At 40.6% G+C, this 23585-nt stretch overlaps 1 protein-coding gene across 7 annotated transcripts in view; it reads right to left on the reverse strand.

Moving 5' to 3' along the window:
- Window positions 1-23585, reverse strand: part of Ppp2r2b (protein phosphatase 2 regulatory subunit Bbeta) — a 437378-nt gene that overhangs the window by 93631 nt on the left and 320162 nt on the right. For all 7 annotated transcript variants that reach the window (XM_013358114.4, XM_040272822.2, XM_013358112.4 and 4 more), the window contains 2 exons: window positions 8039-8136; window positions 4771-4936 (listed from right to left, as the gene is read on the reverse strand). In XM_013358114.4, the coding sequence (XP_013213568.1) occupies window positions 4771-4936; window positions 8039-8136 (264 nt within the window). The remainder of the gene's footprint in view (window positions 1-4770; window positions 4937-8038; window positions 8137-23585) is intronic.

Raw genomic sequence — 23585 nt, forward strand, 5'->3', positions numbered from 1 at the left:
AAATGGTATGGAGATGCACCGAATCACGCTCCTGTCCCCTTGCCGGTCCTGTAATTCCAGCTGGAACTTTGTTATCTTTTGACTGTCCCAGGACATCATGTTACTTGGTGACTCCTGTGTATCTCCACAGCATTAAGACAAAGATGAGAACTCCAAGACCTGCAGACAGGCCAAGGCAGTGAGTGACAATGGGTAGGGAACCTGGGGAGCTGGAGGTGGGTGCCACACCTGAAGGCTTTCCATTCCTTTGGCCCTTCCCTTCACCCCTTGCAGCCCTGGGGATCAAACCTGGGGCCTCACACATGGGAGGCAAGTGATCAACCACTGAGCCACACCCCAACCCCTTGGTTCTTTAAGGAGACACATTGAGCTAAACAAATCATGTCTGTGGGGCCACATGCCTCTGCACGCCTTCCTTATCACACTCTGTGTTTGTTATTTGTACTTGTTTTAACCTCTCTCCTGGAAGGCAGACACTTGTATTTGCCTAATGCCCACTCCAGCTCCATGTGTCCAGGTTCTAGGATTCCTGTGCAATAGGCTGCACTAGTGGTTTTGGAACAACAAACAAACAAGACCCCCACACTTGGCAGAGAAAAAATACAGACTTTCCAGTTAAATGTGAGTTTCAGATAAATCCGTTTTTCATGTAAGTGTATGCCACATATTTCAACATAACCAATGAAGACAGTTACTCTGTGCCTCAGTTTCTTTATTTGTAAATGAAGGGAAACAGTATCTCCCTCCAGGGGCTCCTGGGACTAAATGAATAATAGCAAGCAAGTGTTTAACACAGTGCTGGTCTGCTAATAATGATCTGCAAGAAGCGGCTGTTATTGGGATTAGCAAATTAGTCAACTATTTTGCAGTGACCACATGCTGCCCTGACAGCGTTAGGCTCATCCCCCAGTGACATCTGTACTTCATACCCCCTTCTCTGTACCACTGTCATGGGGGAAGCCACCCCCTTCCCTGCCTTACTGGGATTTCCTTTTTCTTTTGCACCCTCATCTCGGGCCTCCATTCTCCTCATCCGGGTCCACACTTCCCATTTCCTGCATCTTTGGGAAGACAGATCTTGCAAGGACAGGAAGTGAATTCACAGTCCTGCTTCCTTAAACCATCAGAAACAAATGCCTTGTCCTTGGAGGTCTTAAATGTGCCACATCATGGGCTTTTAGCAGCAATGGGGCTACATGAACAGATAAGTGCCCCTGTTTTCACATAGCTGAGCGTCACTGGCAAGGCTGCTACAATCTGTGTGCTCTGAACACAGATGGCTGGTGATGGGCAAAAGGTGAAGAAACCTTTTCCAGCTGTGAGCTTAATGCAGAACTTTCCATCTACATGCCAACCCCTCTGGTCCCACCCTCTCTGGATTGCTGTTGCATAAGATACTGCTTTTTAGGGTAAGAAGATGAAACATGGACCGTATTTATAGTCACTTGATTAGTTCCTGATCAGCTGTGGCTGAGAATAACTCAGGAGTCAGTGGATTTTAACACCAAATATTTACTGTTGCTTGGCTTTGAAACGTGTCCCATCCCATTTGCAAGGCGATTTTTATCTTATGTTTTTATCATGAATGATAAATTGCTGTACAAAGAAAGAGTGAAATCACAGGCAAAACACAAAGAATAAAAATCGCTTATAATCCCTCTGGTCAGGGACAATTTGTCATCAGAATTTTTTGTAAATTCTTATAGTGTTTCCTTGATGTGATTTTTCTGGGGGGAGGTTACAAACCTATAATAATTTTGCACATATAGATTTTTTTTAGTATAGATGTCTCTTGTAATTTAGAAAATGAAAATGAGCAGGAAGGTATAAAAAAGCTCTCAATTCTACTAGACAGAGATAACTAAAATGAAAATTTCTGTATATTCATTATATTTGTTTATATAATTATATAACTACTTTTAGTAGACATAACAGGTTATATACGATTGTAATGTGTCTTGCCTAATTATGCTTATTCATAACATCTATAAGGGCTTATAAGATTCGATTATATACATAATATAATATTAATTTATAGGAGTGAGAATTTGTTAACCCCTAAAGATTCAATAGTATTATACATAGGATACATAGTATTCCTATGTATAATACTCAAGGCATTATACATAGGAATACTATGTAGTCATTGAAAATGTTGCGATATTTAGAAGAATATTTAACAATTAGGAAAAGATCCATGTTATTAAATTAAAAACATGATTTAAAAAGTTTGTAGAATACATCACATTTCTATTTTTTAAAAAAACACCTAAATTCATCTGTGCCTTTGGTCTCTTGCTTTAAAAGACATTAATAGGAGATTTATCTGGATTGGAACACTTTTATGGTCTTCACTTTGCTTCTCTGTATTTCCTCAATTTTTACAGTGAACATGTATCATTTTGATGAAAAACAAACTCAGGATCGCTTCCCTTCTCATCAGAGGCATCAAGAAAGAAGTGGAAAGCTAGGTCAGGCAACATATTTTCACGTGACAGATAATTTCAAGGCCTAGATTCACAATGGGATATTAGTTTTATTTTTTCATTAAAAATTATGAGGTTGGAAAAACACTTTAGCAGAAGGTAAAAATTAGGCCCAACTATAATGAGATAAGCACAATTTAAAAAAAAAAGATAATTGATGGAGGATTCGATCCAATTCCCCAGGGTTGCGTTGCCGGGAGTCATCCTTGACTTGATTATCACACCATTTTTCTTGACTCAGTATCTTGAAGCTTTGTGGATAAAAAAGTCTAAGGAACATGTGGCTGTTTCTATGAGTAATGGCTTTTTCTTTCTTCTGGCTGGTTCTCTGAGTAGTTTATCATCACTTGTGGCAGCTTTAAACACAATCTTATCATTTATCTTCATTTTCTCTTTTGTACAGTAATTCCAATTGTCTTCCATTAATTTTTGCATGTTAACCTATTTGGCTTAGGGGGGAGTCTCAACCTCAATATTAGTATAAAATAGAAAATTGCATAAGAACATGGGAATTTTTCTTATAAGAATCATTTTGAGATGCTGTTGGCATATGAAATAACATCCCAAATGGGAAGATAATATCCTTGTTAATCAAAAAACTATTTAAAAACTCAATTAACAGAACATTATGCTATATAATTAATCTTCATTGCATTTCACTTTCCTTCCCATCCCCCCCTCCAAAGTAGTTAATAAGTCTTTGAATTTTATTGCAATAATCAATAGGTTAAATTTTATAATATAACATAATCTAGCTATAGAAGATAATCAGACACTTCTCCTCTGCCGGAAGTAATTAGGTCAAAACTATCAGAAGTCCCTTTTATTCTGAGTCATGTTGAAACTGCAGAGCCTCTGGATGAAAATTGAACAGCACAATTCAAAGGGAAGAAACTAAAACAAAATCACGTGGTTTGGTTTCCAAGAAATTAGGTTTTAAAAATATAAACAGAACAATAAATATAGTTATGAGAAAAAATTAAATTATTTGGAATCTGGAAAAACAGATGAGTAGAGATCTGGTCCTGTTGAGATGAGATGTGCTTCAATAACTCTAAAATGCCTGTTTCAAAACTGCCATTTTCTTACACTTTATATTAGAGGGATGTGGGGGCTCATATGCACAGAAAACTTTTCTCTTTTGCATAAAATTAATAGAGGACTCATTGTACAAAATTAGACAATGAAAATGTTAAGTGAACTACAATGATAAAAAAAACCAAATTTACAGGTCACCTATAATGCACAATCAAAAATTAATCATGATAAGCTTTTTGATGTGATTCTTTCCAGGCTTTTAAAATAACACATGCTTTATTGTGTTATAGATATCATCTGCATTGTTTTTCACTTGATATGACCAGTTTCCTTTCTTCTTAAATGCTGTGTGTAGGTAAAAAGCAAATCCCTTGCGTCTTGATTTGCATTTAAGTATGTACTCCTCATAAACACACACAAATGAAAGGAATCAGTCTCCAACTTATTTGTCTGGGAAATGGTGTTTAATTTCCATATACTAATCCTCTTGTCATGCTGAAAAAGCATTACCCTTTCCTATATGACTTTATTTTAAATTGTGTTGGGCATAGATGGCTTTTTGCAGCACAGGTTTAAGAACCTAGAGGGAGGTAACTCTAGTAACTCCACTTATCCAGTGAATGAGCACTTTGGCTCTCTATTCAAACACCAGCATTCTCTCTCTGACCTATTTATATCAACTCCTTCTAAACCAACAAATGGTACAGGAGTCTGGAGGGAGAGGGAAAAGGAAATCCTTTCTTGATCAATTCTTTTGCTGTGTCCCTAACTCCTCCTGACTTGGGCTCCCAGCTTAGATATTTTGTCAGACACACACACACAGCCATCTGCTTTACAGACCCTAAAATATATTTAGGGATTAATAACTTCTATTCAGCATGCCAAACTCACAGAGACGACATGTCAAGTTTCCTGAAACGTGTGCCCAGAGTAACATTTGGTGAATCTTAAAGACAGGAAGTCACATACTAAAAACACCTGCAAATAATCTACATTAGTTGAAAACTGCTGATAACGGGTACCACATAATTCAGTCATAAATTTGATATTTATTTAAAAAAATGGCTACTATGCATTGAGGGCCTACTGTGTGTGTGCCTGGTACACTGTGAAGCATCTTGTAAACATGGTTCTATGTTCACCAGACCACAAAGTATAGAGGAAAATTGAGACTACAGAGACTGATATATACTGCTGGCTGACCACATCTCTGAAAATCTCAAACAGGAAAATCACCTCCACATACCATTGGTAGACAGAAGAAAGTAAGCTGCATTCTGCTGAGGAAGCCATCGTATTTTATTGATTTTTTCTTCTATTTCTAAACTCTTCAGGTAATCGAACTCGGGTTCATGGCTCTGGAATGTGCTGTAAACATTGTATTCACCCCTTCGATGAATCTGATTTTTACTCTGTAGAAAGGGAAAATAAAAGAATACACAAAAGATTAAATCATGGAAACCAACTGTAAACTCGCCCATTCCTTTTTTCTTTGAGTGGAGTCATCAGGGGCAGGAGGGGGAGGTGGTGTTTGAGCTGGATGAGCTGAGACCATTACAGGTAATGTTCTACCCTTACTTAGGAGCCTCCAAAGCGTTTGATCGTGCATCCTCTTGGTAACAACTGGTGTCTCCAACATGCTTATGTTTTCTTATAAACCTTATACATGAACTTCTGCACTAATATATGGTATACATCATAGCATATACAAACAGGTTAATATAAGATTTAAAATCAACATAAACAGAAGCTCTCACAATTTCTTTGTGCATCCAATGATGCCTTAGATGCCCTTTGGAATATCCATCTGATGCTGGTGTCCACATATATTTGTAATCAATTCCTTAAAAAAGAACAAAGGTCTGGCCTGGTGGTGCATGGAATAGCTCAGGAGGTTGAGGCAGGAGGATTGATCAAAAGTTCAAAGCCGGCCTCAGCAACTTACCGAGGTTCTAAGCAACTTAGTGAAAACCCCATCTCAATAAATAAATAAATGAATAAAAACAAAAACAAAACAAAGTGGTAGCAATTTGTGACCTTCACAGTCTTTTTTTTTTCTTTTTTCTTTTTCTTCTCCATCTTTTGCTTAGTGGCCACTGGCCTTTTAAAATCCCACCTGATCCTCATAGAATCTCTGAGAAGTAGGTGGGGCAGGGACAGGGACAAATGAGGCTCAGGTACATTAAATGACTTCTCCATGATCTCTCAGCTTATGGGGGAGCAGACTGGGGGGTCAGGAACCCCTCCCCACTTTTTGTCAACATGAGTGACAAAACAGGAGCACAGAGAGGCCATCTGTATCATTAAGAGAATGATGAGACTTTACCTGTGGCTTTCCCTTGGTGCTGATTGTGCAAAGGGTGAACAGCAGGAACTAAAGAAATGCTGAGAGAATGGGGCACAGGGCAAGGGTCTGCAGAAAGGGGCAAAAGAGAGGGAAAAAAGGGTAGAGGAGGGAAAACAGTGCTAACAAGAAAAGGAAAGAGAGACGGGAGGTTTTACTTCAGGTATTTTAGGACCATTACCAAGAACTAAGTGATTTAGGCTTTGGAAAACTGTTCAAAAAAAATCTTCTTAAATATTTGTTATAAAAGCATGACTATTAATAAACATTTATGTTCCTAGGTAGATACAGAACATCCAAAGCCTGTTCAACATACTGATGGGCAATGATGCTGAGCTCTGGTGTGAAATCCATTTGTGGGCATGGGGGTTTCTGATGAGCCGATTGTATGGACTGTGCTCACTATAGCAGAGGTTGCCCACTGAAGTCAAAAGCTGGCCTGCCCCAGTGTCACATGGCTTTGTCTGTTAGGTTTAGCATGCATTTTAATCCCAGACTCCCTACAAAGATAAACACTTAACAGCATGTTCTTTATCCTCATTAACATTTATTTTCCAGTGAACAAAAAAAGCCTAGCTTTGGAGAATGTGGCCCCCATCATTCTATTAATGAATCAGGCTTCCCAGATATTTCAGTAAATTAAAATAGGTGAAACCTATAAATAGTAACGGAAAATGTGGGGTGGAATATTACTGGCAACATGCTGCCTTGGGTAATTTATGCTGAATAGCTCCTCTGGTTCCTCTTTATCATCACTGTGAACCTAATTGGATTTTTTTTTTTTTAAATTGGAGAAGATTTGAAAATCACTTTTCAAAAGACTTTCAATGCTGACATACTTGCTACTCTCCTGTTTACTTGCACAGACAGCCAGTCCACCTTAACAACAAATTTATAAGAGTGTTGATTTGCTACCATCCAAATCAGACTGTCAAGTGTGTATAGTATGTGCCAGACCAATTAGCACCAGGCAGCTCTGGAAAAGCAGGAAAAATTCCAGGTCACGAAGAGCTATTAGTTCCTACTTGCCAACCACATTTTCATGTTTCCAGGGCCAGTGCAATAGGCTGGGTGCCTGATTTAATGCTGAGCACTTGAATTTATATAGAACCCTGAGGGATTACGATGCCCTTATAGAAATTAATTGCAAATAATGTGCAATTACCAAATATATCACCTCTAAATGAGGCTTTCCTTTTTTGAGGGGAGGTGTAATGCAAATGGCTTTGAGGCACAAAATAGGCATTAAATTGCTAAGGAAGTCTCTGGTGAAGCCTTTCTCTTACATGGGGCCTCCTTCACGCTTCCAGAGTGCCTGATGAATCTCAGAGGCAGGCAGTGGCAGATGGGAGAGTTACTAGAACACAGACTAGCCTGCTGGAAGCTCCAAGACTGTGCCAGGGGAGGACAAGGAAATCAAATTGGGCCATAATTCCATTCTGACAAAATAGAAGCAGACACCAAAAAACTCAATTTATATGAAAAAGAGAAACAATTCCTAGTGGGAACCCAAGTCTCAAGAAGAAATGGGCTTTTTGAGATTTACTAGAAGTTAGAACTCTTGCTCAGAAATAGTGCTGCATACAGCACTCAGCTCCAGGGACCCTCACATCAACTCCACTAACATGTATGCCATACTGAGACGTCACTTTGGGGGACTTCACTTTCTTGGGTAGGCTGAGCTGTCATTTTCTTCTCTCCGTACCCAACTTGTTCCATTTGCAATTATTGGCAATAATCAAAAAACACCCAAACTTTTTTTTTTCTCTTTCATATTCTTCTGGCAACTTCCTTAAATCAAGGAAGACTAGATCTTCCTTAAATCAAGGAAGACTAGATTTCAATAACTTCAGAACAAACCCCAATACAAAAAGAGGAGTTGTGCTCCAAAAGCATCCATGGAATTTTGCAGGATGGATGAAAATGGAGGGTCTCTGAATGGGGAATGATAAGGCCACCCCCCCCCCCACTCCCGGGGTGGGGGGGAAGCACCTTTTAAAGGTGGTTTTGAGAGTGTGAGTGGAACTGTTGATGCTAATGACTTTGTGGCAGTTTTAAGTTTGTGAGCAAAGCAGCAAAGGTAAAGGGTGACACATGAGGATTAAGAAACAGCAGGAAGCCTCCTTTAGAAAGAGAAGAAAATGGGCATTTCGTATTCACCGCCACTTACCTCCTGCTCTCGTTGAAATATTACAACCCGACCCCCCTTGTCCCCTGTCGCTAGTAATTCTCCCGTGTGGTTGAATTCTACCGTAGAGATAATGTCAGCTGAAAAGAAGAAGACAAAGGCAATTTAAGTAACTGCACACTTACTTGGAAAGGATAGATAATAGACATACTTTTCTGTGCATTTAAAGGCTTAGGGCTTTTTCTCTGCAGTGGAATTTACAAGGATTTTCTGTTCTGTATTTTAAGTGCCACCAGAAGTGGCACTTGGGAAGGTAAATTTTCTTGATAGCCACACTGCACTGTGTGGTCTCTTGGAACAAAAGAGAAGAGCCTGTTCGGACCCTTTTGTTTTGGGAAAGAGAAATTAATTTCTTTGTGACTCTGGGCATTTCTGCTAGCCACAGCCCTGTCACCCACTCGGGGCTCCCCCACCTTGTTTTCTACACCAAGAAACTTCCCCAATCTGATTTCAATTATGGGGATTCGAATTAGGGCTGAGGACCGAGATGCTGCAGAGCTAGGATGCGGGAAGCTCTGGCACCAAGAGTGGAGGAGGAGAGCTCAGAGATCTCTGGGAGGGAGGGAGACCATAAATGCCGCAGCTTGATCTGTGCCCTGCCTCTCCATGGGAGCCCAGCACACCCTACTGGACCAGCATGGCCTCATTCCAACCCAGAAGAAGGGTGCTGAGCAAACAAGGTCACCGGGTCAGAGGGGAAAGGGCAATCAGTACATATTTCTAAACAGAGAAAAAGCATAGGCGCCAGGAACTCAGATCACAGATAATTGCTGAAGGAATGCCAGCCTGCCAGATCTTTCTTCAATGCTGGTTACCACGGGAGGAACAAGGACAGGTAAATTACCTATGATTGGATTTATTAGGGCTATTTTTAGAAAAATGTCAGAGGTTAATTCCCCCACAATTATTCCCCTGCAGGGCTCCAACAATTGTTACCAAGGGTGCAAATGAGTTATTTAAAAAAAAAAAAAAGAAAAAAAAAGTCAGGGGACTTGTGACCATGGCCTTTGACTGAGGACCATTCTAAAGATAACATGCATGTAAGGAAAGTAAAGGGGAAACCCTGAGGTGGAAAACAAAGGCAATCACCCCTGAATAATACCAATTTCCAGTCTTCCTTCTATATCCTCATTTCAGGATTTTATTTGTATGCCTGATTTATTCAGGTAAATCATGTAAAACTGCCCCCTTTTACATAGAGTAGCTGTCTTTTTCCATATATGGAAATGCTCCTAATAGACATTCTTTGTATAAAAATAAAAATAATAAGGCAAAAGCTCAGTTCGTTGCAAACTAGGCATGGAACCAACAATTCACAATATCATCTTGTTTTGACCTCCTAGATGACTGACCTCATGGGTAGCAAATTTAAACCCTATAGGGTCACAAAATAGCATGGATGAAGTCTTCCAGGTTAACTAAAAAGGCTGTGGCCCCCTCTAAGGGATAAATGGCCCCTGGCTTAATTCATTTGGGGCCAGGAAATACTGCACAGATTGGCCAATGTTCTCATCTTTTTTTTAAGAAGCTGTATATCTAGAATTTGACACTAAAATCTCTTAAATTTTATCTGCTGACAACTCTCTTTATAAGCATCATGAAAATAAAAGAAAATCTTGTCTGTGAAGTGCATGTGGTTTGTGGGTCACCAGTTTGAGACCCTCAGTGTCTTCATTCAGAAAAGGCTGCTCCATTCTTAATGAGGACCTACACTGGAAATGGAGTATTTTCTCAGAAAGATCCCTCCAATGAGTCAAGTGTAAGAAGACACACAATAAGTTACGTGGCTGGTAATCTCTTGATATAACTTCACAAGGGTGGTTTATACAACGAGTGCTCCGAGCCGAGGAGTAACGCAGTCTGTCATGGCTGGGAAAGCGGCCCCTTCAGGGGAAGTGCTGACCACGTTCCTTTGTTTTAACTTGTGCATCTTAGCCCACTACTCTTGTTAGCTTAGAGGGAAGAAAGCAGCTGTTTAATGTCTGCAGTTGCTTTGGAATGTCAGGATTGCAAAGCACTAAGTGCTGGGTACACTTCGAACATGAGTGACGGCTCCCAGCTTTGCAGTGAGTAGCCAAGGTCAGGCATAGAGCTTCCTGACCTGGGTAGAACCTAAGGGGGGGTGTGATTGTTTCTTTTCACTTTGGGGCTTCTGTCAAGTATCAGGGAAAGAGTCAAGGACCTCAGACTGCTCAAACACTAACATATCCCAGACAGAGTAGCAGGAGTGTTGAGAGGACGGCAGGGAGACCAGCCCTGGGGTTAGACACGCTCGTGTCTTAGGGCTCAGTTATAAAGCTCTGCTTATGTGTAATTTATGCCTTCCACAGGGCAGCAATGTTAACACAGACTCTGGAGGTCCAGGTGGGGGGCAGGGCCCTAGCACTGGGACTAAACGGTGAACCTTTTTTTTTTTTTTTTGATGAAGCTGGGTATCAAAAGAGTGAAATTGCTTTTTCCAGTGTGAGCCCTTGGATCCATTGGCAAGGAATGTCACTTAGGGAAATACAACTTGTTTTCCCAAGGACAACCATATTTGCCCTTCTGCCCACATCCTGAAAATATCTTCACTCTCCCAACTTCAGGCTCACATGGGTCAAAACAAGGAAGGATTCCTTGTATTGTATTATTAGAACTTTGTATTATGGAATGTTAGACATAGTCCCAGATAATAAGATGCATCCCATTTGTTTCCCAAATGGTGTCCTTCTCCAGAGCTCTGTCTCCCTCAAGAATCCTGCAAGAGAAAGGGTGATTGGCACAGAATGGCTCTGAAAATCTTTATTTCTCTTACAAAGTCCTTTGGTTTATTTGACTCCTCCCAGCCAGTTGGTTTGACTCTGAGGTGGTTTATATCAAGCTGTAGTCTACCTCCCTTCAGAGCGTACGCTGTTGCAGCTCGAGTTAAAACCTGCTTTGAACTTTCAGGTTTCCCAACTCATTTATCACCGCTAAGCTGGTAGGTGTACCTGGAATACTTTACTGCCCATCCATCTCTGCCTATCTTCATCTCCAGCGGTTTAATAATTGATGCAAAACTCATGAATCACACCCACATTCCAATTTCAAGATACAGAGACTTCTGATACACATACTTTTGTGTTTGCAACATGCTATTTGGTAGAACTGTAGAAATTGCAAAACACATGCTACAAGAAACAAAAGAACTTTTGTGAGAATACAAAGAGGAAGTGGTAATGACAGAAAGTGGCCAACTCAGAGGTGGCAACTTTGCCTCAACTTGTGATCCACAGAACTTGATGCTTCAAAGCTCCATATGGCTTTCACCCTGAGATTATAAATTTGTGGGACGACTCAAATGTTTCACTAAATACCCAGCTTAATCCCACTGTTGAGCAAGAAACTACACCTTGAACATTTTTCTTCTATATAGATGGGGATAAAGTGAATATTGACTGAAAAACAAAAGCCAACAACAGTGGTAGAGGTCAAGGGTAGTTAAAATGATTTTCAAAGGAAGCCCTGGGTGGTATGAGGTTTGCCCTGCTCCACATCTATTTGTGCCGATTTAATTTTCATAAAATGGTGGCCTGATAACCCCATTTCCAGTTCAACAGTCACTGCCAAGACTTGAGTTTTTCCTTTTAAAAATCCATCTCAGCATCCTACAAAAGTTCCAGACTCGTCATTTCACACACAAAGTCTCCATTTACCTGAAGGATAGATTTGGACTAAGCAATTGCTTTCCTGTGATCATGAGGCTGAGGAAGATGCAGGGCACCCTTAGTGTGCCCCCCTCATCTCCTGCAATGGCCGAGGACTGGGTGGAGGTGAGCATCTGGGTGATTAGTTAATGCACAGCTCACAGGGTGAGTGACTGTTCTGCTAAAGTGACAACTTGGTTTATACCTAGAGAGGGCTGAACCCAAAGCCTGTAGATGGAGCAACATCTTACTGACCAGGTCACCAGTTTTGCCTCTCAACATCAATCATAGGGATGGAAATGAAAGGGTAATGCAATTTAGCCTTCAGTGCCCATTAAGTGTTTTATCTTTCATCTAAGAAACATTTGGCAGATAATAATATAAAGCCATTTACCCTACTTGCATCAGCAGACTACTTCTGCCCATTCAGAACTTGGCTTTATTCTTGATGATTGGGTCACCTGTAGGTGGTTTTCTAGGACAAGAATATCAACAATGAGATAAAATAAGCTTTGCAGTGGACAGCAGTGGCGAAATAGTGGCAGTTGCCAAGTCTGTATAGAAAAGAATTTGGAGGTCACTTCTAGGCTCTAGTTCTTTGTCGAGTAGCAATGTTTGGGGCTGGGATGAAGCTCAGTGTTAGACCACTGCCTAGCAGGTGCAAGGCCCTGGGTTCAATCCCCAGTACTGAAAAGAACCTGGCCATGTGTATGAAAGGGAGAGCGTAGCGTGTGTCCTCTCATCCTGCACAAGGGTTTCTACCTAGACTGGCAATGACTCTAGATCACGAAACCAAGAGGGGATGCAGGCTTCCAGAGGGAATTAGAATTCTTCTTCCCATCTATAAAAAGCTGTGGTCTCCTCTTGGTGCAAAATTCCAAGTCAGGATCCATTTTCTTTGGTAAGATTTATATCTGAAGTTGTACATTAAAAGATGTTTTCCACCAAAATAGGTGGGCAGGAGCGAGTAATATGATTATGGCCAAAAAAGAGTCAATGCAAGCCCCAAGCTGGCTATCCTTGCTGTGTGTAGACATATTTTGTGTCTGATCCAGACTTGATTCTTGCTATCAGAACAGCGTCTGGTATAGAAATGGAATCCCTTTCCTTTCATTGGAATATGATTAATTCTGTGCACACTGGCTTTAACTCCAGCGTGCTGTTGGTGTTCCTCTCATATGCAAGCAGAAGGTCCAATGGCTTCAGTTCCTAAAGTCCTATCACAACCCTTGCTCCTGTGTAAACATAAGCACAGTGCCACAAATTGGTCCCGTTTAAATGTCAGTCTGCCCTTGCAGAACAAGCTCAGTAATGGCAAGTAATATGTTGTGTAGTGTAGAGACCCCACCACCATCACCACTTTTTTTTCTTCCTTCAGTGCTGGAGATGGAGCCCTGCCCCCCCCCCCCCCGCCCCCTTGCTAGGAAGCACTCTACACTGAGCTACATACACCCCAGCCCTGTGTAGACACACTGGCTACCCCTACTTAGTGATTCTTCCTTGCTTGCCCTATACTGTCCCACTGTAGAGAATAACAACAACAACAATGATAACCCAGATGCTTGCTTAATCTGTCTTGTGGCTAGGGGTGGCCATATGAGTCAGATCTGGCCAATAAGACAAAGAAAAGTCTATTTGGGGAGATGAGAGAAGAGCGGAGATTATGGAAAGATTTTACTTCTTTGAATAAAAGCAAGCAAGTAGAGAGAAGCCTTCTAGCTGGACTGACTTGTTGTTATAATAACAAGCAGACAGAAAACATATATGTCATGGAACTGAGGCAGCCATCATGTGACCATGAGGTAACAAACCTGAGGACCTCAAAAGGTGAGGAGGCTAAGTAAGACAAATGGAAAAATGGAACAATGTCCTTGATGACATCATTGAGCAACTAAAACCTACCTCAGGACACGCAGTGTCTGGACTTGTTAAATAGTAGACACTGTGGTTTAAGTCACTCTTAGATTTTTAGTTCTTTGAGTTTAAATGCCTGCTTATAGACATGTTGTTCCATTGTTTCCCTCATAGTTCTTTGCTTTGGAAGTGATTATTAATGCATGATAAATGGGGAGAAAATGGTCTCTTGCTGAGCAACTTGTGCACAAATTCTCACATGCACGTTTTCTCTCCGTTCTACCACACGACCAATTTTTCTTCCCGCTTGCTTGTTTCCCAGCACTGAGGTGGTTTATTTCCTCCTTTGCCTGCTGGGGAGATGGTGCATTGTTTTTCAACCGTTCAAATGTGAAAGCAGCTGACTGTGATAGAACGCCCACTCCAATTTACTCATGATGTCCCTTATAAAATTACGACTTCAAAGGGACCTAACCACACCCTCCTTGGTTGCCAAGTTCTCCCTGCTAATATGCAGGAAGCCCACCATGCTTGCTGAGCTGTGAAAATCCAGATGGTGGGAAGCAGGTGAGTAATGAATGCCATGCTGTTTCCATTAAAATGCACACAGCTGCCCCAGGATGACCACATCTCCAGCACTACCCAGGTTTGAGGCAACCTGGGGACATGTGCATTGATGGAGACTGTCTTTCATTCAAAACAAGTTCCTGCAACATAGAAACCTAGAAGACAGCTTTATTTCCTGTAGTGGGAACAAAACCTGCCCAAAGGGCAAAGGAATCTTAAAAATTATAAGTCTAGAAAAACCCAGGGTGGGGTGGGGGTGGGGGGAGAATAGTCATCCAGACTTTTCTACATGCCTGTGTGGTTTACATGGAATCTGCTCTCAAGGTGTCTAACCATCTGTCACCCACTCTTTCAGAAAGCAGGAGTAATTAACTGCTCAGGCAATACAAACTCTGTCAATCATTCAGATCTATTATCTGCACAATATGGGATGTCTATAGCTGACCCCAAAGTCGGTGGGACTTCAGGGCCAAAGTGAGAAAGCTCTCACATCTGTGGGGGAAGAGGAGCTCTTAGGCAGGCCCTGAGCCACTTGAGCACAGTTCAGTTTAATATGGCTTCTGTTGGGCACAGCCTGAGTCAGAACTTTTGCTATTCCAGACGCTCTAAGATAAGGCAATGGGATACAGTTGGCAGAAGTGGAAATTCCCCAAATTTGTATGAAATATCACACAAATTTTCTTTAGGGATGCATGATTTCTCCTAAGCCCAAGATACCTCTTTTTATTATGGAGCCTTGACACTCTCCTCCTCCTTCATAAGTTATGGCCACTTATCATTAACACTTAACCACAATTGCATTCTTATCATTGTAGATGCCCATTTCCGTCTCTAAGTTGTAAGCATAACAAGGAATTTGTTCATCACCGAACATACCATAGCATATCAACAAACAAAAGATTCATGGTGAGTGGAAGTATAAAAGATTTTCTTAAGGGGTGTGAGGCGAGGGAAAGTTCTTACTTGGAATAGTGACAGGTAATTTTAGAACCAGATAGAGTGGTCAATAAGAAATAGGTTTTACCCCCCCAAATTGCTTGTAATTTTTGCCAGGAATTAGGGGTCCTATGAATCATAGGAGAAGAAAGCAGATGGGTTAGTGAAAAAAGGGCAGCAGGGCACAGTGCTACTTGGGAGACAGCACAGAGGTGACAATAAGATGGTCAGAATGTGAGATGAAGGACTCTGCTTAACAAATATGTTTCACATGTGTGTCACGGACTGGGTGCAGGGATGTACTAAACAAACAAAAACAAACAAAAAAAACCCAAAACACAACTGGTCTGGGCACCCAGGAGATTTGGGTTTAGACGACTGGGATGTCTTGGTGATAGGCTGGCATATAGCGAAAAATTGTTGGAGGAGAGGTTATTTGAAGACCCCAATAATGAAGGTCTCTGAGTCACAGAATAAAAATCCTATTTTTTTTTTTTTTTTATCTAGAGGACAGTAAGAAGTCACAGCACAATTTAAGGTAATACACATTCCTGCCATATCCTCATTTTCAAGACATCTCTATTGTTTGTATAAAGGACAAATTGAACACTAAGTGTGCTGTGTTCTTTTAAAAACTCTAGGTAAGCCTAAGGAAATGAAGAATACAGTAGGAAAAGAGTGGAAGTTTTTCTCCTGAAACACGAGGTCTCTATATCAAAAATAAAGGTGCTTCTACTGATAGTTCACAAGGTGTTATGCTATGCTGGTTTTCCAATAGTCTTTGCAAAGAGAGTGAAAATGTTAGAACCGAATGTGCTAATTAAAATTTGATGAATCACTTAATCTCTGTTTCTCTTTATGGCTGGAAATTTTGATGTTTTGAGGATTATAAAAAATTACTCTCTCTTGGATATCATGTATATTCTAAAACACTGGAAGCAGAGCAGACACACACTAGGTAAGCGGTAAAAGAGTGAATAGGCTGGTGTTGATTTTCATCATCAGCAGGACTCAACCTTTATAATAAATATTCATGAGGGTAAGATACTATAGTACATACCTACTGTTTTTTAAACATCTTTTTTCTATCCATAGACAATTGGATACTTAGAAAATCCATTATATTTGACTCTTAATGGGGAGTCAAATGCAGTTCATGCAGTTTAGGTACTGATGAGGAATATTAAGTGTAAGAAAATCAGCAAAGACTCAATGTTGACAGATTTATTCATTAATCCATTTATTCACTAAACATATATTCATTGGCGCGCTAATATGTGTCAGTACTATTACAGGTATTGGAGATATATCAATTAATAAAATATCTGTCCACATGGAACTTATATTCCAGTTGCATAGAAAAGGCATTTGCTGGTACATGGATGAAACTTCAGACTTTCATGCTAGTGAAATAAGCAAATCCCCAAACACCGGAGACTGAATGTTCTCTCTTATATGTGAATGTTAACACACAATGGGGGAGGGGGCAAGAATAGAAGTTCATTGGATTAGACAAAGGGGAATGCAGGGAGGGGAGGGGGCATGGAAAAAGGAAAGTGCATTTCAGAAATGGTTAGTGACTATAAACAACTCTTTCAATGAGATTTGCTGTAGAGAGTAGCAAATAAAGGTTGGGGGAGGCTGTAACTCAGTGGTAGAGTGCTTGCCTAGCATGCATGAGGTCCTAGCTTCAGTCTTCAGGATGAACCCCACCCCCAAAGGAAAAGAAAGATGGTGGAAGATGCTAAAAAAAGTTTTAATGATATTATAGGAACAACAGCATATTGGTATGTTGATGAGAACATTGCAACAGCTAGAGGAAAATAGTGAAGTAGTAACAGGATAGAATTGGTAGAATTGTTAACCGAATACAGAAATGAATGCATAAGTGAACTAACCAGTAACAAGGATTGGTCACCAATGACAGTTGAAATAAAACCCCTACAGGCTCCATTTCTACTCACAGCAAAAGAAGGATAGTAATGAAATGTTATTGAAACCCTTCCTTCATATAAGATTTAGCAAGATTCTCAGAACACTTTGTATTGTAAAATTTCTCCCATGCATCAACATTTCATAGATGTACGTGACGGCTAGGAATGAAAAGCTTCTTGTGTCATTCTATCTTCCTCTCCCTCTCCTCCTCTTTCTCCTTCTTTTTCTCTTTTGGAGATAAGAGCAGAAAGGACCCAATTCTTTCAGTTCCTTGTTAGATAACAGAAGGGAACTGCTACCAAGCAGAAGGCTGCTCACCTGGATATTCTCTGAAGTGATAAGAAATTACACAAGATCACTTACACATGGGTAGCCTGACCTCCTTATGGCCTTTCTTGAGCTTTCACTGTTCTTCCTAATATTCTATAGAAACAAGTCAGAAGGAGGAAAAAAAAAAGAAGAAGAAAAGAAAAACGCACTCATCCTTGACCTGCAAGAGATTTATAGGCACTTTGCAAATGGCCAGACCCAGGTGATGCTGCCAGGAACTTTCCAAATGATTTGCAGACCTCCCTTCCAGGAAGTCAGTCTTTAATGGAAAACTTTTCGAGCCACACATTCCTTTACTACGGTATGACTACAGGGAAAGGATTGGATCTGTCATGAGGAAGACACACTGGAATTAACTAGCTATTGACTTGGCTTCAAGAGATTTCAGTCTCAGAAAAACAAGGGTATTGCACAATTTAGAAAAGCAGAGCCTTTGAGACTATAATTTATTCAGTTGGCCTAAGGCATGCCAGGCATAGCACCAGACCCTAAATCTGTATCATCTGCCACATCTATGGAATTCCTACGTTGTCCAGAAGCTGTGCTTTGTGTTTTACACCATGCCATTGAATTTTTACTCAAACTCCATGAGTTTAGTATCTTCATGCATTTTTCAGATGAGCAAATGGTGGCTCACAGGGGTTCCAAAACCCTTAAGTTTGGAAGATGAATAGTTAAGGGAACTGAGATTTGAACCCTACTCTGGTTTCCAAGCCATCGTTTTTTGAGCTGGCCTCTTGAGTCCTATGTCGTTTCCCTCTACTTTCTCATGCAATGATTCTTTTTCCTACTCTCTTTTGTCTAAAATTCCTCCTTAAAAAACCCCTTCTTAATTTTTTACACATAGCTGTGGTAAAAATACACTTTTTAGCAGAGTGTATTTTCTGGGCTCCACTGTAACTTTGTCATCCTTGTCACTGTCCTGATACTGTAGCAAAATTTAACTCTTCAAACTCCCTAGGTTAATATGATCTCCACTGACCACTGTGTCATTTCATTTACCTGAGATATTCTTTCCACTACTTGTGCCTGTTGACATCTGCTTCTCTGTGGAGGGTGGTGATTTAAATCATGGTCTTTAACTCTCTAGTGGCTGCATTTGTGCTGGGAACTGCCTCTGCAAAAGTTCAGGTCGAGATGGCCCAGTTGCTATGGTGATACAGGCCTAAGGAAACTGCAAATGCTCAGAGTTATCAGTAGAGGCTCTGAGTTCAGACATCAACTCCCAGAGACAGAGAAGCATAACAAGATAACCCTAATATCTCGCCAGTCCTGTGTCCTTCAGATTGCCTGCTTTGCTGAAACTTTCCCACAAATAACCGTTTGATGAAACCGACATAATAAACGTGCTGATCTAGATCTGGGTGGGTCAAGCTCCATCAGAGTTTGTGTGCCCACCTGGTGCCACCTTTTTCTATGTGCACCTGATTGTCTTTTCTTCATTCCCCATTGCTCCTGCTCATCAGTATCTCCCTAATTAACTGCTGTGGCTGAGAGATGTGAGAGCTGGGGCATTTTTCCTGGACAGTACATCTCTCCAGGGCAGATCTGATTCACTGTTATCATCTGGAGACCTAGTGTAGAAACTGGCACCCAGTAGATTTTTCAAAAAGAAAAAAAAAAAAACCTGTTGACTGGCTGAATGAAAGAAAATCAGTTTCTTCAGGACTAGCTGGAACGCCACCTATTTCATGCCGTTTTTCACAAGCTCCCTAATTAGAAAAAAAAACTCCTTCCTCACCATTCCTACAGCACAAAGATATAGATTCAACACTGGCTACAATCTCAAATACATCTATTTCTTCATATGCTATCCATAACATTCTCACTCACAAGTGCTCTGCTTCCGTTTTGCTTACTGAAGTATATTTCACTAAGGCTTGAGTTCCTAATTTACTCATCTAAGTCCACTAACCACAACTGATGTTTGATGAATAAAAGAACATAAAACCTAAACTCTTCTCCAATGTGATTTACTGTTGCTCTTGACCTTTTTGGAGAAGAACTGTCATGTGCATTACATGGGCCAACAATTCTTTGAGGATCTACAAATCCTCTCCCCACGAAGAAGCATGGATGTGTGTGTGTGTGTGTGTGTGTGTGTGTGTGTGTGTGTGTGAAATTCTATGTCCTATTCCCAGGAGACCTCTGGAACTCCAGTGGGTTCTGAGATTATTCTGTAGTGCTCTGCCCTCAGACTTTTACCTATACAATTCTTCAATCTGGAAACTTATTCCCTGAAAATTATTCTATTTCCCCACCCCCTTCCAAGATCCAGTTAAAAAATGGTCTCTTCTAGAATCCAAGTAAGGCCAATTTCTATTTAAAACTTCACTAATCTAGCTGGCATCTTCTTATTGAGCAAAGCTCATTTTTACTGGACTAGGGTACCAATGCTGATAGATAACTCGAATAAACTGAGAGCATGTGTTGTCTCCCTAACTACATTATAAGTTCCCTGAAGACAGAACCATATTTATTTCCTTAGTAGACTACATCTTTCCTAGTTCCTAGTATCTCATACTCTGCATTGCAAACATGACATAAATGGTCCACAGCTGAAGATTTAGGATTCTCATAGGGACAACTGATTGTTGGCCCATGTAATGCACATGACAGTTCTTCCCTAAATTTAGAGTCATATATGCTCCATTTTTGCCTTCAGCTTATTATTATTTTTAATTGTTCATAGCCTGGGACACCTCTGAAATAAACCAGTTCTTGAGAAATCAAGTAGCAAGTCCATTTTCAGAAACACCGTCTCCAAGTAGAGAAGATGAGAGAGAAGAATGGAAATCAGATCATATTTCCATATCTCCAAGGACTTTACTTTTGGGGAAACATTTCAAGAGTTGAGTCCAACAGCCCGAGTTTATTGCCTTTGAAAAATATGGGAAAGCTTAGGACTTTACAAAAACAGTAACTATTAAATGCAGCAGCAAAATTCCCTTTAAGCTAAGATGCAATGATTTTTGATTATGCTTCATTATTTTCTGAAAAATTTGGGAAAGAAACTCTCAATATTTTAATCAAGTAGAGAAGGAATCAAAAGATTAAATACTAAAGATACAGATTCAATACTAGTCAAATGTATCTATTCCTTCAACTGAACTTAAATCAATAACAAGATGTACCAGAAGCCATCCTGAAGAAGATTCCTGGTAATACAACCTTTTGGTACTTTACCACTGAGGAAACTGTGCGAGTCGGCCCTGTCTTACCTCTCATACCTCATCTGAAACTGTCCCTTGGCCCTCTTCTTCGCTATATTCCAGTCCCCCTTCTGCTTTCAGGGCCTTGAAATATCCTGTTTTCCTTTTGGGGTCTTCAAACATGCTGCTTTCTCTAACTGCCTAAACTACTCCCCTTTCCTTTCCTTTGGCTACCATTTCCTCATTTTTAGAAATTTCAGTTTAAACAGGACCTCTCAAGAGAGTTCTTTCCTAAGAGCACATTTTAAGGTCTACGTTGCTCTATATAGTACCCTATATTTTCCCTTGTTTTATTTTTTTGGTACTGGACATTGAACCCAGGGGTACTTTGCCCCTGAGCTACATCCCTGACCCTGTTAATTTTGAGACAGGTTCTCACTTAGTTGCCCAGGTTGGCTTCTAACTTGTGATCCTCCTGCTTTAGCTTCCTGAGTTGCTGGGGTTATAGGTGTGGGCCACTGTGCCTGGCCTATTCTTTCTCTTTAAAGCACCCATCAGAGTATCATTTTATATTTGTTTGGGTATTTATTGTTCCTGTCTGTCTCCCTGGTAAGACTGTATTAAGCAGGGCAGGCCTCATAGCTGATATTTCGCCATGGTGTTCCTGGCTCCTAGTCCAATATATGACACTTAGGAAATGCATAATCAGTGTTCAATGAAAGTATGTATTCTTAAAATATTAATGGTTGTTGCTTATCATTTGAGTTTATATCCTCTGATATTTTCTTACACAAACTAGGTATAACAGACCTATGGGATAATGAAAAATTTAAAACTAATTAAATACATTTGCCCTATTCTCTTTACTAAGATCTATTCTTAGCCAATCATATCCATGAAAACACATGCATTCCGTATATAGACACATCCTTCTGATACTAAATTCTGGCCCTTGTATAAAAAGAGTCTCTTCCTTTTTAACTTTCAGGAAGAAAGGCGATGGAACACCAGAGACTGGGTGGGAAGATCTTTCCATGCCAAGAAGTCTGACCCAGTGAACTATTTCAGTCACACACGCAGTTTGAGTTGGATTGTCGGGTCGCCGAGAGGGGATTTCTGGATTAGGCAGTTCATTAGTGGCTGAGCCAGCTTTGGGGCCTGCCCGTCTTTGCTGTGCATGCCTGGTGTTAGCAAAGTGACACATGAAGGCTGCTTGAGTGACAGCTGCTAGTGAGCCTCACAGAACAACGGCTGAAACTGCAGCTATTCAGAGGCATCCACCAAACCTGAGGCTCAGCAGCTGAAAAAGAGGTTTGCTGCCAAATGAAAACTATTTACTGAGCATCTTCTATGTACCTAACCTAGGACTTGGTCTTGAAAAAATAATTCTAAGAGGTGATCAATAGCAACTCCCACTTCAAGTTAGAGCTTCAACATTTACTAGCTGGTTAATCTTGGGTATAAGATGAACCTCACTCTTCTCCCACTTAACCTAATCTGTAAAGTGGGGATGATGAATAAATAAGATGAATAAATTTCTGCAGGAGGGGTGCCTAACACACAGAAGCACTAAATGTTAAAAACCATTTTACCTAGAAGTAATAATGTGGACATTAACAGGATGATTCAATTTAGAAAGATACATCAGCTCTGCCATTTACAAGTGAGTTACACTCGAGTTCTCTGAACCTCAGTTTCTCTAGCTATAAAATAAAGATAATAATGGTATCACTTTGGAAGGGAATCAGGAGGATTAAAAGGGATAAGGAGGGTGGGGAGCTTAGCGTGATGCCTGGCACATTGTAGATCCTTAATAACTAGGACAATTTGTTGGTGTTCCTCCCAGTGACTCATTCCCCTGGATCCCAGAAAGACTCCCCAGCTCCACACGGTGGGACCAAGAAGCCCGACTGCAGTGGATAGGTCATCTCATCAGTAGAGTCATTTTATTTGGGCTTTTTAAAATTTATCAATACTGCAATGTTAGCCCACACAAAGTTTTCTAGTTTCTTTGAAGGAATTGCCAACATTTAAAAATTATGAAGTTTCATTTTTTAAATTTTCAGTTTCTTTAGAAAAATAAAAGATTGGCATCATTGGGCCATTTCCATATGGCCATTCCTGGCTCCAGGTGGGAAGCAGCAGCTACCCCCTATAAAAGTACACAGGGTCTTGAATTTTCTGCATCTCCTACCATTCCTTAGCACCCCAGCCTGGGTTCCCCCTTAACTCTCTGCATGCATCTTTTATGTAATTTGGCCTCTGTAGACACCCGAGTCAGCAGCTGCTGTTCTTGACTGGTGGCTGATACCCACTGCAAATTAGTCTCACTACAAGTCCAAGTGCAAGGAAGCAACACCTTTGCCCACCTGGATTGGGCCATTTATGCACTGGCAAGTATAAGTACAAGATGAGGGAAGAGCTGATCCATAGTGGAAGGTTGGCCTCCACTGAGCTGTGTACTTCCTGGAGAACAAGTTGACCACAGAAATTCACCATTAACTCACCCTGAACCTTCTTCAGTTTCCCTGAAGGTAGAAGATATGGGACAAAGGATAGGGTGCTTCAAAACAGTGCTTTGGAGCCGAATTAAAATACACCTTGTAGATTTTGAGTCTCTTGAGATGCGGTGCCTTGGGAGAAAAATGTCAGACACTTCTGGGAAATAGCTCATGCATTATCCCTCGTATTGAGGGCCTATCTGGGCAAATTGCAGATTCAGAAAAATTTATCCACAATTTGTACATTTAATGTGTTTATTAAATACCTACTTTGTGCCAGGCACTGTTCCGGGTATTAGGGATTCAGTATTGTAGGCAAAACCTCTGAACTCAGGCAACTTACTTTAGAGTACAGTAGAATGCTTCACCGTTTCCAAGTTCATCAGACTTTAGAATGCTACTGAGAAATATTGCTTTATGCATAGTTCATAGCCCATTACAGATTTTTGTCTCCAAAGGCCCTTCACAATAGAGACAGAATGGAGATTTTCACTACTATTAATGCATAGAAACATAAGGCTACGCTAGAACATTTCTTATAAACATAATACATTTCTTGAAAAGTCAAAGAACCCACTAGGGCAGCCTT

This window comes from Ictidomys tridecemlineatus, chromosome 1 (genome assembly GCF_052094955.1).
Source record: "Ictidomys tridecemlineatus isolate mIctTri1 chromosome 1, mIctTri1.hap1, whole genome shotgun sequence".
Lineage (NCBI taxonomy): Eukaryota > Metazoa > Chordata > Mammalia > Rodentia > Sciuridae > Ictidomys > Ictidomys tridecemlineatus.